The 19021-nt window shown below is 60.5% G+C and overlaps 1 protein-coding gene across 3 annotated transcripts in view; it reads right to left on the bottom strand.

Moving 5' to 3' along the window:
- The window catches only part of LOC105469323 (ASPSCR1 tether for SLC2A4, UBX domain containing), a 44261-nt gene that overhangs the window by 10229 nt on the left and 15011 nt on the right, over nt 1-19021 (bottom strand). For all 3 annotated transcript variants that reach the window (XM_071081848.1, XM_071081850.1, XM_071081849.1), the window contains 3 exons: nt 15853-15910; nt 14331-14404; nt 13101-13506 (listed from right to left, as the gene is read on the bottom strand). In XM_071081848.1, the coding sequence (XP_070937949.1) occupies nt 13101-13506; nt 14331-14404; nt 15853-15910 (538 nt within the window). The remainder of the gene's footprint in view (nt 1-13100; nt 13507-14330; nt 14405-15852; nt 15911-19021) is intronic.

Raw genomic sequence — 19021 nt, 5'->3', positions numbered from 1 at the left:
ACCAGACGGGGCCCTGTCCCCAGGACACGACGTGCTCAGACGGCCACATCCAGGGCACAGCCTGGGAGTCACCGGGGGAAACGTGGGCTGCTGGCACGTCTGCATACTGGACAGCGCCGGATCCCCAGGCCCACAGCCCACACCAGGGTGCCTCCAGGATGGGGGCCATAGGGGACAGGGCCATCAGCGTCACGCTGCTAGGGGGCTGTTGAATTTCACTTGGAAAACAAAACTGATGAAATCTCTAATTCCTGTGGATCCTCCCTAGTTTCCTACTCATCATCCCAAGGGCCCGGCTCCGGAAGCTTCCGTCTGTCAGACGGACGCAGGGCCCCACACGGGGCTCGGGCAGCAGGGGAGAGCGGCCTCTACGGAAACCTCCCACGCCCGCCCTTCACCTGGGCAGAGAAGCCCCGATCGGAAGCAGCCTCACTGCAGCCTGGGGTCAGGCTGGATGAGCGGCTACCACAAGGGCCCAGGCCACCCAACTCTCCCCCGAGAACAGACGGCGTCTGCAGCAGGGCTGCTGGGAAATGGCACTTGGCCGCCAAAGACAGAGGGAGATGCCAGGGGACCCTGTGTGTGGAGAAACTTCAAACACCCATCAGCTTAGCCCCGAGCCTTCCCCCGGAGAGAGGCTCTCCGTCCACAGAGAAGAGGCGCCAGGGAGCGAGAGGCACCAGGGAGCGGGAGCCGCAGTGGCGGGGCGTGGGGTCTCGGGGTTGCCCCGGCCATAGCCGGCCCTGCTAACTGGCGAGCTCTGCCCGGCAGCCTGGCCCGAATTTGCGGCATCAGCGCTGCTTCCGCGCCAGGTGGATTCACCGAGATGTCTTTGGACGGAGGACAGAGGTTTGTGGATGAGACATCGTGAGGGAAAAAAGCGACAGCGACAGCCCTGCAGGGGAGTCAAGCCCTGGCTCCTGCGGGGGCTCCCGTCGGCCGGAGCCCAGCCTCCTCGCTGGTGCCCGGAGAAAAGAAAGGGGCTGCCTCTGCAGGCCAAAAATGACGTCAACCCGGGGTGAGGCGTCCTGGAGCCTCCAACACAGGGAGGAAGAGCAGGAGGCGAGGAGAGAGACAAGCACCCTCCTTTCTCTTTCCCCTCAATTTCTTATTTTGAAATATTTCATTCCACAGAAAGATTGTCAGACACAAAGTGAACACCCCTCACGCAGATATGATCGTCCGGCTGCATTCTCTTTCCTTCCGCTCTGGGGCAAACGCACACACACACACGTGCACACACAGACATGTACATACACACACCTGCATGCACCCAAGCACATGTGCACACGCAAGGACACGCACACACAGGCAGACATGTGTGCACACACACCCACAGACGTGCACACGTAAGGACATGCACACACACACATGCAGACACGTGTGAGCACCCACACCCAAGCACACACGTGCACAAAGACACGCAGACACACACACCCAAGCACACGTGCACATGCAAGTACACGCACACAAACGCAGACACGTGTGCGCACACACCAAAGCATACGGGCACACGCAAGAACACACACCCAAGCACACGTGCACACGCAAGGACATGCACACACCAAAGCACACGTGCACACGCAAGGACATGCACACACCAAAGCACACGTGCACACGCAAGGACATGTGCACACACGCAGATGTGTGCACACACACCCAAGCATACATGCACATGCAAGGACATGCACACACCCAAGCACACGTGCACACACAAGGATACGCACACACACCCAAGCACACACATGCACACAAAAGAAAACCACAGACTGCCCCCCAGAAACACAGCAGCATCTGCTGAGAAGAGGACCCTGGTCCCAGCTGCCAGCATCACACCAACGCCCACCATATGGGGGAGGTGGCACTCACACACCCACGCTGGAAATGTCCCTGCTGTCCCCAAGTACCCGGGCAGTTTTCCCACACGCACCATCATGCTTGGGCTGGAGCTGTGCCTCAGCCACTCCCCACGTCCCAGCAGGGGCTGTGTCAGCACGACACCTCCATCCACCACGGTCTGGCCCCCAGTTCCCTGTGCTGAGTGAGGTTCAGGTTGAAGGTTTCAGGGAGGAGACAACTGGATGTCGTACCACTGTCCCTACGAACGTCCCCACCTGGAAAGCTCCTGAGGGGAGGGCGGGCCAGCGGGGAATGAGGCCCAAACCTCAGCAGAGTGCGGGGGGCCCCAACCTGGGTCTCAGCCTTGGTGGGGTCCCCCAGGTGTGTGACCAGCAGGTGACCCTGGGGGCCTCGCCAAGCCTCAGGAAGCCGCTGGGGTCGGTCTCAGCCAATAGGGTGGCCGAGAGCCAGGACAGAGCCTTCCAGAAGCCTGCGTGGGGCTTCCTGTCTCAGATGGGGCCTCTCACAAGACCAGCCAACCCACAGGGCACAAGGCGCGGCAGCGGGAGGAACTGAACCACAGGGCAGCAAGAGCCGGGGGACCACTGCCCTGCAGGCCTCCAAGCCCAAACCCCAGGGTCCAGCTGATCCCACTTCATGCGGCCTCGTGTCTGCCATCCCGGCGCCCCCACCCCGCCTCGGAGCGGAGGCCGTGTTCTGCTCTGCCCAGCGGGCCAGGCCTGCCCCTGAAGAACCAGCAACATTTCCGGAGCGCTCGGCACCCTCAGGCCTCCTGCTGCTCCCCAAAGCCCTTGCCAGTTCGCACGCTGCCTGCTCTGGCAGAGGCGAGAGCCCCGCGGCTGCTGGGGCATCCAAATGGCCGCTGACCCTCACCCAGCCGCGGACGGCCTCCCCTGAGCCGATGCAAAGAGGCCCAGACCTCCAGCCCCAGGCGGCAGGTCGCAGGTCCGTGGGAGCAGCTGGGCTCTTCCAGACAGGTTCGGGAGACGGAGCCTGGAACCTTCTCTGCGCCGCTGACATGCACGGACGCCAGTGCCTCCACCAGGAGCTTGGCATGCTGAGCCCGGCCTGGTTTCCGCCTCAGCACCTGGGCCCAGCTCCCGAAGGCCCCACACCCCCTTCTTCCCGGCCCTGCCCCTCTTGCTAGGCAGAGCCAGAGAGGTCTCAGAAGATGGGGACGATGCCAGAGACACGGCAGGGTCCAGCAGCCAGCGCCAGTGCTCTCACAGGGGCTGTGTGTGCTGAGCTCCTCAGAAGCTCAAAATACGCCGCAAGGTTGGGGTGACTATGGTCACATGACACACAAGGAGGAGGCATGGAGCGTGGAGGGTCCAGCCAGCACCATGAGGGGAAGGGGTGCTGCCCTCTCAGGCTCCGAGGGTGGCCAGGCAGCTGTGAAAGACCCAACTCCTCCTGCAGGTGAGGCCCCTGCAAGCTTCTGCCCCTTTGGCCCCTTCCTGTCTCCTGCAAACCCAGGCCCCCAGCGGACCCCCAGGTCACAGCCTCCAGGAGGGCTGCACGGACTGGGCCGCAACGATGCTAACCATTTATCCAGATGCCCTGAAACTGGAAGGGGGCCGGAGAAAGGCCAGAAAGGACGGGCAGGACTGAGGACAGGGACGCTGTCGGGGATGCCGGGGGCAGCCCTCTGGGCGCGCAGCCCGACGACAGACAGTGCTGGGGCAGCCCCGGGCCGCTGACCTGGGAAACCAAGGGGAGGGAGGCTGGGGGCTGTGGGGCAAGGGCGCCAGGGGCACGCACACAGGCCGGGACACTAACCAGAGGTCTCCTTTTCTTGACAGTAATTTTCCAGGATGTGATGACACACAGAGGAAAAATGTGAACCCATTCAGAGGTGGCCCCAACCTCAGAGTTTCCAGCGTCTCTGAGGGTTTGTGTTTTTCCCTCCCGGCCTCCCTCCCTCTCCGGTCTCAGCCTGGCCTGCCCCACCAGGGCTCCGGTGAGAGGAGTGTGGAGTTTCCCCTGGAGGCTCTGAGCTTAAATGAATCACTACGCCAGACACGGGCCAAACCTCCCGAGTTACTCAGCGCCCCGGCCACCCTCCGAGGCAGGCGGTGGAGCACGTGGACGCCATCAAAGGCCTGGGACGTGCACAGCAGGAGAGGCCGTGCCAGGGCGAGAGGCAGGCCTGGGCACAGACGCAGGCTCCGTGGAGACACCGCTGCGACCGACGTGGACAGGCGCTCACACAGGACGCAGGTGGGACTGCCTCCGAAGACACCACAAACTCCATGCCCAAATTTTACATCCAAAGCATGGGGAACACCCTCAGCACACATCCCGCCTGCACCAAGCAGAGGCCTCGGGCCTCGAATCCCACCCAGGGGAGACAGCGCCTCACTCAGGCTGAGCACAACATCCGCACCGATGCCCACAGTCTGAGCCTGCCAGCGAGCAGCCACACGGCTGGGGAGAGGCCAACAAGCAAGGCCCAAAGCAGGAATGTTTCAGTTTTGAGACAACGTCGTGCCCAGGCTGGAGTGCAGTGGTGCAATCTCAGCTCACTGCAGCCTCGATCTCTCAGGTCAGGCAATCCTCCCGTCTCAGCCTCCCAAGTAGCTGGGGCTACAGGCACACACCACCACGCCCTGCTAATTTTTAAATTTTCTTTGTAGAGATGGGGTCTCGTTATGTTGTCCAGGCTGGTCTCAAACCCCTAGGCTCAAGTGATCCTCCCAGCTCGGCCTCCCAAAGTGCTGGGATTACAGGTGGGAGCCACTGTACCTAGCCAAGAAAAGTTCTATTAGGCCTCATGTTAGGGTGCGGTGGCTCAAACCTGTAATCCCAGCACTTCGGGAGGCCAAGGTGGGCAGATCACTTAAGGTCAGGAGTTCAAGAGCAGCCTGGTCAACAGGACGAAAACTCCATCTCTACTAAAAATACAAAACTTAGCCAGGTGTGGTGGTGGCACCTGTAATCCCAGCTATTCAGGAGGCTGAGACACAAGAATCTCTTGAATCCAGGAGGTGGAGGTTGTAGTGAGCACAGATCACACCACCACACTCCAGCCTGGGTGACACAGACAGACCCTGCCTCAAAAAAAAAAAAGTTCTTTTAAAAAGATGAGAACAGGCCGGGCGCGGTGGCTCACACCTGTAATCCTAGCAATTTGGGAGGCCAAAGCAGGCGGATGACCTGAGGTCAGGAGTTTGAGATCAGCCTGACAAACATGGTAAAACCCCAACTCTACTAAAAATACAAAAATTAGCTGGGCGTGGTGGTGCCCGCCTCTTACCCCAGCTACTCGGGAGGCTGAGGCAGCAGAATCACTTGGACCCAGAAGCAGAGCTTGCAGTGAGCGGAGATCGCACCATCGCATTCCAGCCTGGGTGACAGAGTGTGATTCTGTCTCAAAAAATAAAAATAAAAATAAAAATAAGGCCGGGCGCGATGGCTCACGCCTGTAATCCCAGCACTTTAGGACGCTGAGGCGAGCGGATGACAAGGTCAGGAGATCGAGACCATCCTGGTTAACATGATGAAACCCCATCCCTACTAAAAATACAAAAAAATTAGCCGGGCATGGTGGCGGGCGCCTGTAATCCCAGTTACTCGGGAGGCTGAGGCAGGAGAATGGCGTGAACCCAGGAGGCGGAGCTTGCAGTGAGCTGAGATTGCGCCACTGCACTCCAGCCTGGGCGACAAAGCGAGACTCCGTCTCAAAAAAAAAAAAAAAAAAAAAAAGGCTGGGCATGGAGGCTCACGCCTGTAATCTCAGCACTTTGGGAGGCCGATGCAGGTGGGTCACCAGAGGTCAGGAGATCAAGACCAGCCTGACCAACATGGCAAAACCCCTTCTCTACAAAAAACACAAAAATTACAGGGGGCGGGCACCTGTAATCAATCCCAGCTACTTGGGAGGCTGAGGCAGGAGAATTACTTGAACTGGGGGGCAAAGGTGGCAGTGAGCTGAGATCGTGCCATTGTCCTCCAGCCTGGCTGACAGCAGGAGACTCTGTCTCAAAAAAATAAATTAATTAAATAAAATAAATATGAAAAGATGAAAATATAAAGCATGACGTGCTCATGAGAAAAAAATCATTTTTTAATTTTAAAAAGAAAAATATTTTAAAAGATGAAAATAGAAGCCAGGTGCAGTGGCTCACACCTGCAGTCCCAGCTACTCAGGAGGCTGAGATGGGAGGTCAAGACCGCTGTGAGCCGTAACTGCGCCCCTGCACTCCTGCCTGGGCAACAGAGCGAGACCCTGTCTCAAAAAAAAAAAAAAGAAAAAAAAAGAAAAGAAAAATAAGAACAGGATTCCGGGAGCCTGGGCTGACCGTGAGCCCGGCCGGAGCTGGGCACGTTACGGGGTGGCAGGCGTGTGTCACCGTGGATAAAGTGTACCAACACCCACGGAGAGGCAGGAGAAGCGGTTTGGCGAGGCGACTCATCCGCGGGGTGGAGTCTGGAGGCTGCTCCTGGAGGAGCCAGGGAAGGGCTGACAGGGCCCCTGACCTGAGTTCCTGGAACAATCCCAACCAGGGGATCTTGGGTCCAGCAGGGAGGGGAGTCCAGGCCAGGAGGGGCCGGTGGGGTCTGCGCCCTGCAGCAGCCGACTCACCCAGCACGGAGCCCCCACACTCAAGGTTCTCCCCACAGCACCAGTGGTGAGCACCCACCCCCACTCGCCGGGTTCCTCACTGAAACACAAGCGCCTGTCAGTCACCAGGCTTCTAAACAGCCGGGACCCAGCCAGCCACCTGCAACGTCGCTGACCCATCTGCCAGCCACGCTTCACGGCCATTCCAATCAAGGCCACAGGCTGCGCCTCTAGGGACAGCCTGGGCCCTGCCTCAGAGCCCACGGTTGTCCTCAGACACCCATGAGGCATAACCGGGACCCGGGCCACCCTGGCCACTGACTGGGCTAGCCGCAGGGGCAGCACGGGCAGGAGCCCCTGGCCCCTCTGAGGATGCCTACTGCCCAGGGACAACAGCACCTGCCCTGCCAGGCACACGGGGGTCCCAGGCAGGGTGTGTTCACCACACCCAGTGCGTGACCCGCTCCAGACCCAGCCTCCTCACTGCTGGTTTACCCCCAAAACCCTGGGACAAGCTCCTCCCTGCCCCATGAGTCCCACACCGGCTGCTGGCCACAGAGGGCCGGGGGTGAGCAGGGGTGCTGAGGAAACCTCAGGCCCCGGCTTCAGGAACAAGGTTCACCCCCGAGGCAGGAGGGGCAGGCAGGGCAGCAGCCGCCAGTCCATGCGGGCAGACCCAGCCTTTGATCAGGAGCGGCCCTTGTGCCAGCTGCCGGGAGGCCGAGTCGTGGGGGGTGTCTGCTGGGACTGGCGTCCCAGCCCAGCACAGGGCTGCAGGGCGGCCTCCCGGCCGGTGGAGTCACTTCAAAGACAGGGCCAGGGGGCGCCGGGCAGCCCCAGCCTCTCCCAGCGCCCGGTTCTGATCGCCAGTAAAACTACCTTCTAATAATTAATGCCTGACATCAAAGGCAGGAACCGCCCGGGTCTGTGAACCACCCCGGGCCTCGGCCGAGGACCTGCCTGTATTTTATCCTGTCTCTTTCTTCTGACTCTTTATTTAAATCCAAAAACCACACACAGGCAAAACATTAATGGGAAACTTGGAAACTCTTTCTGCTTACTAAAGTGTACCTTTGAAGTTCCCCAAAAAAGTTCTGTTTTGTTCCTTTCTCCCCTCCCCCCCAGCACTGAAAGGACCCAGCAGCGGCATGTGGCCGCGGGCCCTCTGCGTGTGTGGCTGGCAGCGACGGGAGGCGCGGGGCAGGCAGGACGCCCTCTGTCAATCAGCTGCCTCAGTCCCAGATCAAAGGCCCTCAGCACGCTGCGCAGGCCAGGCACACGCTCCCTCCCCTGGACCTCGCCTGCCAGCCGGGACCCCACCCCAACAGCACCTCCCAACAGGCGAGCACGGGCGGGCACTGCTCTGGGCTTCGAGCCCCGTTCTCCACACCCCACACTCCGCAGACAAGACCCGCCCTGGGCACGGAGGGAAGAAGGGGCTGAGGCCCACACCTCTAGAATGTGGGAACGTGACAGCCAGTGTCCCTCACACCGAGGGGTCCCCACAAGAGCAGGCCTAGAGGGGGTCACCCCTGCTCACCCAGAGCACACGAGTCTGTCTCCAGCCTGACTCTGGGTCGAGGGGCACAAGCGCTTCATGGGGACTCAGGTGTCACAGTGCAGAGTTCGGCAGAGTTCCCAGAGGGAGGACGGTGTGCCAACACCATCCTAGTCCCAGAACGGACCCAACGCCGCCACTCCCCACTCCCCTGTCCACTCAACAGGGACAGTCCCAGGACAGCCAGGGGGACAGAAAGCAGAGGGACTGGACCCTGACGCCGGAAGCCCTACATCCAACATGGTGCAGACGCCCGGCCTCTGCCCTCCCAGGTGTGTGGCCAGGAGGCAAGTGGGAGGCGTGAGGCTGCTTCACTCAGAAGTGGCCAGAGGAGGACGAAGCAAACTCCTGACCTCACCTGAGGTCCGGGACACGGAGCACGAGTGCCCAGGGCACAGCCCAGGCCAGGGCTATGTGCACAGAGCCCTCCTGGCCACTTGTTTTTTTTTTTTTTTGAGACAGAGTTTCACTCTGTCACCCAGGCTGGAATGCAGTAGTGTGATCTCAGCTCACTGCAACCTCTGCCTCCCGGGTTCAAGTGATTCTCCTGCCTCAGCCTCCCACGTAGCTGGGATTACACACGCCTGCCACCACGCCCAGCTAATTTTTGTATTTTTAGTAGAGACAGGGTTTTGCCATGTTGTCCAGGCTGGTCTCAAACTCCTGACCTCAGGTGATCTGCCCACCTCGGTCTCCCAAAGTGCTGTGAGCCACTGCGCCCGGCCCAGACACAAATATTTTAAATGTCCACAGGAGATGGAGGCATGGGGGCCTTCCAGGCCCACTAGGTCAGCAGGAGCTCAGGAAGCTCTGACCCAGCCTGTGCGCTATGGCTGGCAGCCTGGCCCTCAGGGGACACAAGGGCTGCAAAACAGCCTCCTCCCATCCCTCACTGAGAGCTGCATGACAGTCCCCCAGTCTGCCTCTTTTGGCACAAAATCCATAAATGCCACGAACACCCTAGTTCTGCAGGTGAGGAAGCTAAGGAAGTCAGGTTCCAGCAGCCCAGGTGCAGGGCTCTGATGCAGGGTCAGGACAGGGACAAAGGAAAAGTCAGCCACAGGGCCAGGGACCCCACAGACACGAGATCCCCACGGTGTGGGGGAAGCATGAGACAGAGGGTCAGGCCACAACCCCACACAGGCATGCTCGGAGGTCAGCACCTGGCCGCCTGCCTGCACACACTCCCCGCCGAGGGCCCAGTGCCCCAGTGGTGGGTGGAGTCTGCAGTGAGCAGTGACCATAACCTTCGGAGAATTTCCAGAACCAGAAAAGAGGGGCCACTGCCCAGTTCCCTTGTGAGCCAGGTGAAATTTGATTCCCAAACTGGATGAAGACAGAGCAAGGAAAAAAGTCTGTCTCATTTACTAACACACAGGCACAAGCCAATAAAATAAAGCACACGGTCATCTCCTTCGATGCTGAAAACACTGGAACGGTTCAACACCCACTTAAGATTGTTTTAAATGTCAGAAAGCTAGGAATAGTGACTTTCTCAGCTTGATAAAGACTTTTTATAGCACACATCATTCTTGGCAGAGAAACTACTAGTAATTCCTGTTACAATCAAGACAAGGAAGGATGTCCACTAAGATCGCCACTATCCAAAAGCACCAGAGGCCCAGTCGCTGCAACAAAGGAAGAAAAACAATGAGAGGACAAAGGGAAAGAGGTCTGCAGAGACCCCAACAGAAACCAAGACACCACTAGAACTAACAAGGAGTCAGTCAGTCAAAAATGTAACAGGAAGCATGATACTATCCATAATATTATAAAAAGTAACTTTCAGGCCAGTGAGGTGGCTCACAATTGTAATCCCAGAATTTTGGGTGGCTGAGATAAGAGGATTGCTTGAGCCCAGGAATTTGAGACCAGCCTGGGCAACAGAGGGAGACCTTGTCTTTATGAAAAATAAAAATAAATTAGGCTGAGCGCGATGGCTCATGCCCATAATCCCAGCGCTTTGGGAGGCCGAGGCGGGTGGATCACCTGAGGCCAGGAGTTTGAGACTAGCCCGGCCAACATGGTGAAACCCCATCTCTTTTAAAAATACAAAAATTAGCCGGCATGATGGTGAGTGCCTGTAATCCCAGCTACCTGGGAGGCTGAGGCAGGAGAATCACTGGAACCCAGGAGGCAGAGATTGCAGTGAGCTGAGATCACACCACTGCACTGCAGCCTGGGCGACAGAGCGAGACTCCTCATCTCATAAATAAATACATATATATATATATTAGCCGGGTGTGGTGGCTCACACCTGTGGTCCCAGCTGCTTGGGAGGCTGAGGTGGGGGGATCACTTGAACCCAGGAGGCGGAGGTTGCAGTGAACTGAGATCCCACCCACTCCAGCCTGGGTGACAGAGCGAGATTCTGTCTCAAAAAAATAATAATAAAAAAATAAATAAATTAGCCCGGCATGGTGGTGTACAGCTGTGGTCCCAGCTACTTGGGAGGCTGAGGGGAGAGGATGGCTTGAGACCAGGAGGTCACACCACTGTACTCCAGCCTGGGCCACAGAGCAAGACCCCCGTCTCAAAAAGTTTAAAGAAATTTGTGCCACTGAATGGCACCCTCTTGAACCGGCCCCCTCGCAGGCGTTTTGGAAAAAGAACACCCACGTGTGTGGCCGTGTCTGTCACTGGTGGCTCCTCCTCCCTCCGGTTCCAGCACTCCCACGCCTGTCCTCCCGCAAACTGTTCTCGGACCTCGCATCCAGCTCTGTAAGTGCGGGGCGGCCACTCTCCCAGCCTGCGTGGGGCCTCGAGGGCATCAGGGTTGGCTCTGGGCCCTTCTCAGGACACTCTGAGGTTTGGGGATCACCTGGTGGCTTTGTGGACGTGTGGGGGGAGCGCAGGTGGGGTCCCTAACCTTCCCCACACACCAAGGGAGCAGAAGACATGCTTAGCATCCATGCTGCCAGCCTGAGTGCTAACCAGCAGCAATGCGTGGCCACAGGGACAGGCCCTACCCTGTCCTGAGCAGCAGCAGGCAATCGGGGGCTGGGCTTTGGGAGGAAGACCCAGCACCTCCGGGAACGAGCCCAAGGAGGAGAGGAGCCTGGGATGTTCCAAGAACCCAAGGGACTTCCTGGGGAATCCGCAGTGATGCCTTCACTCCCACGGGGTGGACGGGTTTCGCGGTATTTCTGAAGGAGCCATCGCCCAGTGGAGTCCCAGGAAGGCGGAACCCACACGAGTCTCCCGGCGAGGACGCCCACCAAGCCGCACCTCCAAGGAAGCCCATGGGGACACTGGGAAGGCAACTGGACGGCTCGGGGCTCCAGAGGGAAAATTCCACATCAGCTTCCAGGCAGGAGTGGATGGATGCGTGACCCATGCCACGTGCTCCCCCTCTGAGCTCTGACGTGGCTGCAGTGGGCCAGGGAGGGGCCCTGCAAGCCCAGCTTGACCCAAAACACCAGACACAACCCCTGGAGGCTGACAGCCAGTGGGCAGCACAGGGAAGGGGGAGGCGGACACTGGTGATGGGCAGAACCCCCAGGCACACAAGGCTCCGCACCATCAGCGTGATCCAAACGTGGGGCCAGCTGGGCACGGTGGCTCACGCCTGCGATCACAGCACTGTGGGGGGCCGAGGCGGGCAGGTCACCTGAGGTCAGGAGTTCGAGACCAGACTGGCCGACATGGTGAAACCCCATCACTACTAAAAATACAAAAATTAGCCATGCATGGTGACAGGTGCCTGTAATCCCAGCTACTCGGGAGGCTGAGGCAAGAGAATCGCTTGAACCCAGGAGGTGGAGGTTGCAGTGAGCCGAGATCGCACCACTGCACTCCAGCCTGGGTGACAGAGCGAGACTCTGTTTCGAAAAAACGAAAAAAAGGCAAGGCGTGGTGGCTCATACCTGTAATCCCAACACTTTGGGAGGCTGAGGTGGGTGGATCACCTAAGGTCAGGAGTTTGAGACCAGCCTGGTCAACATGGTGAAACCATGTCTCTAGTAAAAATACAAAAATTAGCTGAGCATAGTGGCACACGCCTGTAGTCCCAGCTACTCGGGAGGCTGAGGAAGGAGAATCGCTTGGACCCGGGAGGTGGAGGTTGCAGTGAGCTGAAAGTGCGCCACTACACTCCAGCCTGGGCAACAAGAGCGAAACTCCATCTCAAAAAAAAAAAAAAAAAGTGGGTGCCTCAGTAATGGGTGTTTAAAACCAGAAAAAAGGGCTGGAGGCGGTGGCTCACGCCTGTAATCTCAGCAGTTTGGGAGGCCAAGGTGGGCGGATCGTGAGGTCAAGAGATTGAGACCATCCTGGCCAACATGGTGAAACCCTGTCTGTACTAAAAACACAAAAAATTTAGCTGGGCATGGTGGTGCGCACCTGTAGTCCCAGCTACTCAGGAGGCTGAGGTAGGAGAATCACTTGAACCTGGGAGGTGGAAGTTGGGTTGCTGTGAGCCGAGATCGTGCCACTGCACTCCCACCTGGTGATAAGAGTTAAGACTCTGTCTCAAAAAAAAAAAAAAAATCACCTCCCTGAGAGCTAAGAACAAGCCCAGACCCTGCTCAGGTCGGAGGACTCCAAGCCAGGCTGAAGACTGGCTGATGCGTCCACCAACGGCCCCACAACTCACCCTTTCCCCGGCCGTGGCCCGGAGGTTACCGCCCCTTTTCTGGAGATTTCTGAATACCCCACCCCTGAACGTGCACGTAGTTAAGAGTGGATGTAAATGTGACCGCGGCCATGCCCTGAGCTGCTGCCCTCCACGCACCACCCCAGGGCAGCCCACTCTGTGCCCTGTCACGGAGCCAACACGGAGCTGACATGGCTCCCGCCTCATCATGGAGCCAACACGGCCTCATCCCGGAGCGGACACGGCCTCATCCAGGAGCAGACACAGCCTCGTCCTGGAGCAGACACGGCCTCATGCGGGACCAGACACAGCCACTCTCTCAGTAAAGCTACTTTCTCTACCACCTGCCTACCCCTGAATCCCTTCCTGGGCAAAGCCAGAACCCTCCTGGCCAGAGCCCCACTTTCGGGTTCCTCTGCCCCGCATCACTGCCATGCCACCAGGCTGACCAGCTAAAGCCACGCAGGGCTACCATGTCAGGAGAAAGGACACCCCCAAGCCCCAAGGCCCAGGGCCCCTTTTACCGGCTCCGGCTCCCGCTCCTGCTCCTGCTGGGGATCCTGGCCCGACTTGGACTTCTTTGGCTTGGAGGGGCCTCCGGGGCTGGAGAGGGACTTCGGCAACGTGACTGAAGATGATGTCAGAGGCCCTGTGGGCCCAGGAGGGCCCCCCAGTCTCTGTCCCCCGCCTGAGAAAGGAACAAAGGGGGCAGGTGCGGGCGCCCTCGTGCTCTGCTTCTCCTGAGTGTCCTCGCAGCAGGGCCCTGAGGTGTCCGCGTCCTCCCAACGGCTCAGGTCGCCGCGGCTGAGCTCCCCAGATTCCAAGGGCAGTGAAGTGCTGGCGGCCGCCTGGCCAGCCGACACCGACGACACCGACGAGCCCAGGCTTCCTGGGGTCTTGTCCACAGGGTCGCAGCACTTCATGACAAACCTGAGTGGGGCCAGAGGACAAGGGAAGCACCTTGTGGCGGCCCTGCCTGCCGCCTGCCCCGGCTCACCCCCTCCCACCCCCGGCTCACCCCCTCCCGCCCCGGCTCACCCCCTCCCACCCCCGGCTCACCCCCTCCCGCCCCGCCTCACCCCCTCCCGCCCCCGCCTCACCCCCTCCCGCCCCGGCTCACCCGCTCCCACCCCCGCCTCACCCCCTCCCGCCCCCGCCTCACCTCCTCCCACCCCCGCCTCACCCGCTCCTGCCCCCAGCTCACCCTCTCCCGCCCCCTCCCACCCCATGCACCCTCCCAAGATCCACCTCCCCTCTGGGGGACATGGAGATGAGGCCAGCGCAGCCCGGCCCCCATGCCCACAGGCAGGCAGAGGCCGCCAGGCACCCTCCACGACGAGGGCCTGGGTACACCTTCTCCCCACTTGCCACGTGTCCTTTCTCCTTTCCTTTGAGACCACTTTTTTTTTTTTTTTTTGAGACGGAGTCTCGCTCTGTCGCTCGGGCTGGAGTGCAGTGGCCGGATCTCGGCTCACTGCAAGCTCCGCCTCCCGGGTTCACGCCATTCTCCTGCCTCAGCCTCCAGAGTAGCCGGGACTACAGGCGCCACCACCTCGCCCGGCTAATTTTTTGTATTTTTTTAGTAGAGACGGGATTTCACCGTGTTAGCCAGGATGGTCTCGATCTGCTGACCTCGTGATCCGCCCGTCTCGGCCTCCTAAAGCGCTGGGATTATAGGCGTGAGCCACCACGCCGGGCCGAGACCACTTTTTGTAGCTAAATAGACCCCTCGGCCCCAGCAGCACTGCCCCTACCTGATGGTGGCGCTGCCCCCGGTCAGGCCCAGCGACTGCAGCGTCGTTCCCCGCAGGGCAGCTTCACCCATCACCTGTGGGAGAAGCAGCCAGGACAGGTGGGCCTCGCACTGGGACCCCAGAGCCCAGGGAAACCCTCTGGGCTCTGGCTCCAGGCACCACATCACCTCTGGGCACTGGCATCACCAGGACCACAGGCCACATGCCCTCTCCGGCCTCCGTCCTACCCACTCCCACATCTGGCCCCTGCCGGTCCACACCCTCCGCAAGGCCCAGCTTCAGTCTGGTCTGCAGCCGGGGCAGGACCTGCTGCCCATGCCTGAGCGAGTCTCCCCCAGCCTGGTCTCCGCAGCTGGGACCCAAGCTCACTGAGGCCTGGACTGGCAGAGCTGGGCTGCAAGGAGGAGGCCCTGGAACCAGGACGCCCTGCCCGGAGCGGGAGAGGCAGGAACGTGCTGTCACCCACGGGGGCAGGGAGGAGGCCTGGGCAAGACATGCACATCTGTGACTGAGCCGGCCGGGCCTCTGGGCCAGGGTCACCCCGGCTCCATGATGCTTGCCAGCCCTCCCTAGGCCCAGTCCCTGCCGGGAGCCCTCCCCCCTCTGGTGGGTGGAGGTCAGGCCAGCAGCATCCACTCTTCAAAAGCCTCTGAGTGGGCCCCAAAATCACAACACACGGCTTCACAGGCTCTGGTGTCTGGCCAGGGCGAGACCCACCCCACGGCCGCCTCCCCCATGGGTCACAGCGGCCCGGCTGCCTCGGGACACTGCCCCACCCTCCTCCGACTCTCCTGCTCTCAGGGCATTCCTGGGGCTCGGCTTGGGGTGGGCAGGGCTCGGGCCTGGCTGGCCACGTCCCACATGCTAGCTCTGACCTGTGAGGAAGGGGTGGAGAAGCTGCCTCCAGCAAGGGCAGAGTCAAGGGCCCAGCACAAAAGCCAAAGGGTGTAAGGGTCCCCGGGGACCCCAGCCTCAGGCCAGTGCTGGGCCTGGGTCCTGAGCCCCGTGGCTGTCCCCTCGAGGGAGGACATAGACCTGAGCCCCCCTCACAGCCCTGGCCGGGGAGCTTCCAACTAGGGATAAATGGGGGGAGTGTCCCGTCCACACCAGGGCCCCCCAGGGCTCCCCCGGGACAGTGCCCCCCACCGCAGCAAAGGGCACTCAGCCAGGGTGGAAACAAAAGGCCCCTGTGAGGCCAGGGACGAGCGCTAGGAGGGTCCCGCCACGGCGGGCTTTGCTTGCGCCACGCCACACTCGGTTTTGAAAATGATCAAAACACCGAGCTAAGCAAATATTTATTAAATGAAACCACTTTTGTAACTCTTGGGCTTTGAGAGAAGCTGAAAAAACAAACAGGGCGCCGAGGGAGGTTTCGGGGCAGCCCGGGCTCCGAGGGCCGGCCACTCCCTCTTTTTCCATGAAACACGTCGTGCTTTCAAGAGGCTGTGGGAGAGCGGATTTTCCAGCTGGGAAGTGGGCTGAGAGTGAGTGAGGACTGGGTGGGCAAGAGTGGGCCGCCTACCTCGTCCCTCGTGTACACGCAGACTGGGGTGGCCCCGCTGGGGTGCTGCAGGCACTCCCTGGGAGGAGAGGAAAGAAACCGTCAGCTACCCCAGGGCACCTCAGCCAGTGCCACGGAGGCCCGGGGCAGGAGACTCAGAAAGCAAAGGTGTGGGGCCCTCACCCACCCCCTACCCAGAACAGCGTCCCAGGCCCAGGCCACAGCCCTCAGCCCAGGCCCCCACTGTGCCCCACAAGTACCGGGAGGAGACACCTGACAGCTGGAGGCACTCCCAAGGAGCATGGCCTGCGGTGCGTGGCCTGGGGGCTACCCCCACCTCCAGTCTTGGGGCTGATGGCAGGACATGAAGCCGCCGATACGGCCCAGGGACCACACGGGAGGGACAAGCAGCGCTGGCTCCGGAATGCGGCTCATGGCCACCTTCACTCAGAAGCCTGAGCGTGAGGGTCCCAAGGTCTGGGCTTTCATCTAAAGCCGCCCACTAAGAGGAGGTGCCCCTGTCTCCACTCCCTGCTGTCCTCCCTCAGTGCCGACGCCTGATGTCACCAAAGCATGGGGGGAGGGGTGCTGCACTCCGCTCACGCCCGCTTGCCCGTGGCCGGGGAGGCCGTACTTGTAAGTCCACGTCGGACTCTGCCACCAGTGTCTTTCTGAGCCTTGCCCCGCAGGAGACACAGCTGGACCCGTGCATAAGTGGGTGTGCATATGCAGCATGCTCCCACACAGGCCTGATGTGCACAGCAGCCTGGGAGATAGGCGTATCCCGCCACGTACAGCCCCAGAGCACGTGAACTGCTGGCGGCACCTGCTGCATAACGGGGGCTCGCCTGTGTTTCCAACTCCCCACCGTGAATTCCTCCCCACTGAGAAAAACAAAAGCCTGTCTCAGGCCTTCCTTGGAGACGCCCCGATCAGTCCCTCTCCAGGGAGGGGAATCCGAGAGGAGGGGGCAGGTGGCCAGAGCCTAGGCAAAGGGGAGGCCAGGGTTGGCCTCAGGTCAGGCAGGTGCCCTGCCGGACCCTATGGCCAGTGTGGCTTGCAGGGGCTCAGGTGGGACAGGAAGACACCTGTCTTCAGGTCAGGTGGTGACCAGAACACAGGGCATAAAGATAAGGTGAGAGCTGGGCTGGAAACTGCTTACAGCAACACCCTGGGATGGAAGGGTCAGAGGACAGGGTGTCTGCAGTGTCCAGGTCGAGACACCCATGCACGTACATGCACAGAGCGGGCTCCTGGGACAGGAGCTGTCAGCCTCCGCTTGAACCCACCTGCATGCTTATAGGGCCGCAGGGGCCCATCGTGGGCCCACCGTGCACTCGCCGTGCTCCCGACCCTGGGATCTGCTGACCTACTCGAAAGGGCAGGACTCAGCCGGGCACGGTGGCTCCCGCCTGTAATCCCAGCACTTTGCAGGGCTGAGAAGGGCGGATCACGAAGTCAGGAGATCGAGACCATCCTGGCTAACATGGTGAAACCCCGTCTCTACTAAAAATACAAAAAATTAGCCATGCGTGGTGGTGGCACCTGTAGTCCCAGCTACTCTGGAGGCTGAGGCAGGAGAATGGCGTGAACCCAGGAGGCGGAGCTTACAGTGAGCCGAGATGGCGCCACTGCACTCCAGCCTGGGCGACAGAGCGAGACTCCGTCTCAAAAAAAAAAAAAAGGTCAGGACTCGCCTCCGTGAAATGGGAACAGACCAGGCAGAAAAGCCAGAGGTGCCACACCCAGGACAGGCCCAGCCCCGCCACCTGGGGACTCGGCCATGTGTGTGGGTTTGACGTGTTTTCTTTTGTTTCGTGGCCTCTATTTTTCATGTCCTCACTCCTAGGGGAGGGGCATCCCTTCCCCACCCCAGCCCCAACTCTGACAGCTTGGTCCGGCTGCAGAGGCCCCGCAGGGCTGTGAACTTAGCCCCATGCTCTCCCTGGACCCACTGCCTACAATGAAGCCCCTTCCCCGATGGCCTCTGGCCTGTGGAGCGCGTGCGCACCACGCACATGGCGATGTCCTCTGCACACAGGCTGGGACACGCTCGCTGAGCTCCCATCCCACAGAAAAGCCAACAAAGGGCCTCGGATTTGCCTTCCCTCCAAATGGCTGGAGACTCAGCCCAGAGGCCCCGAGACCCAGGGCTCAAGAAAACACAAGGCCCCAAAATGCACGGAGCAGAGCCTGGACAGAGGCGGAGCGAGGCCTCAAGGAAGCACAGCCCCCAGGGCCAGGAAAGGGAACGGTGAGGGCCAAGGGTCCCGGCTCCCTAGCAGGATAGGGATGGCCAGGGGCCGGAGACGGCCACGAGGCCACTTATCTATGGCTGGGAGGCACTGGGCCGTGTGGTGGCCGGAGTCCCAACTCACAGTCCTTCCCCGGCACCGACCGCCAGCTTGGGGACCTCAAATCACAAACAGGGACAGAGCACAGCAGCGTGACATCAAACGCCAGCCGGGCTTTGATGTGCGGCTCCTCCAGAGGGATCAGATTCCCTCGTGCGGGATCTGAGGGAGCGGCTTGTGAACACGTTGTGTGGCGGCCAGCCGAGGGGAGGGGCGGCCGGCAATCGGTTCCAGACCTTCTGTGCCGGCCCAGCGCGCAGGACGACATGGCCCCGGGGGAAATTCCAGCGCCCGAGGAGACAGAGCCCCCTGTGCCTGGCGAAGCCATCCCCGCCTGCCCCCTACGCAGACCTCTGCAAGGCCCAATGCCTGCAGGGGCAAGACCCAGGGCCTCCCGGGGACCCTAGGCCAGGCCAAGCCACCAGACACCACGCTCCGAAGCCAGAAACGCAAGACAGGGTGCTGTTGGGCGCGTCCGCGGGTGCCTGCTCGCAGCGGGGTACTGGCACACTCTCACGCACTCTGCAGCCAGCAGAGCTCCCCGCTTGGCCAGGGCCAGAAGCCAGCGGGACGGCCAGGAGGGCAGACACGCCCCTGCTGCTGGCTTCGCTGGCATATTCTTTATGCACCACAAACCCCGCCCCGGTGGGGCCCCGCTCCGGCAAGGCGCGGCTGTGTGCTGGGGACAAGGCAGTGAGTCTGGAGCCCTCCGTGTTCATGTCCTGTCTGGGTCTGACAAAGCTGGGTGCAAACACAGGTGCTGACGAGAGCCTAGGCAGCAGCACGCGCCCTGCCGGGAACAGAAGCCCGCAGAGCTGTGGCTGCAGGCCAGGAGC

Source organism: Macaca nemestrina, chromosome 17 (genome assembly GCF_043159975.1).
Source record: "Macaca nemestrina isolate mMacNem1 chromosome 17, mMacNem.hap1, whole genome shotgun sequence".
Classification (NCBI taxonomy): domain Eukaryota; kingdom Metazoa; phylum Chordata; class Mammalia; order Primates; family Cercopithecidae; genus Macaca; species Macaca nemestrina.
Note: the sequence above shows the minus strand (reverse complement) of the source record. Positions and strands in the feature narration are given on the sequence as shown.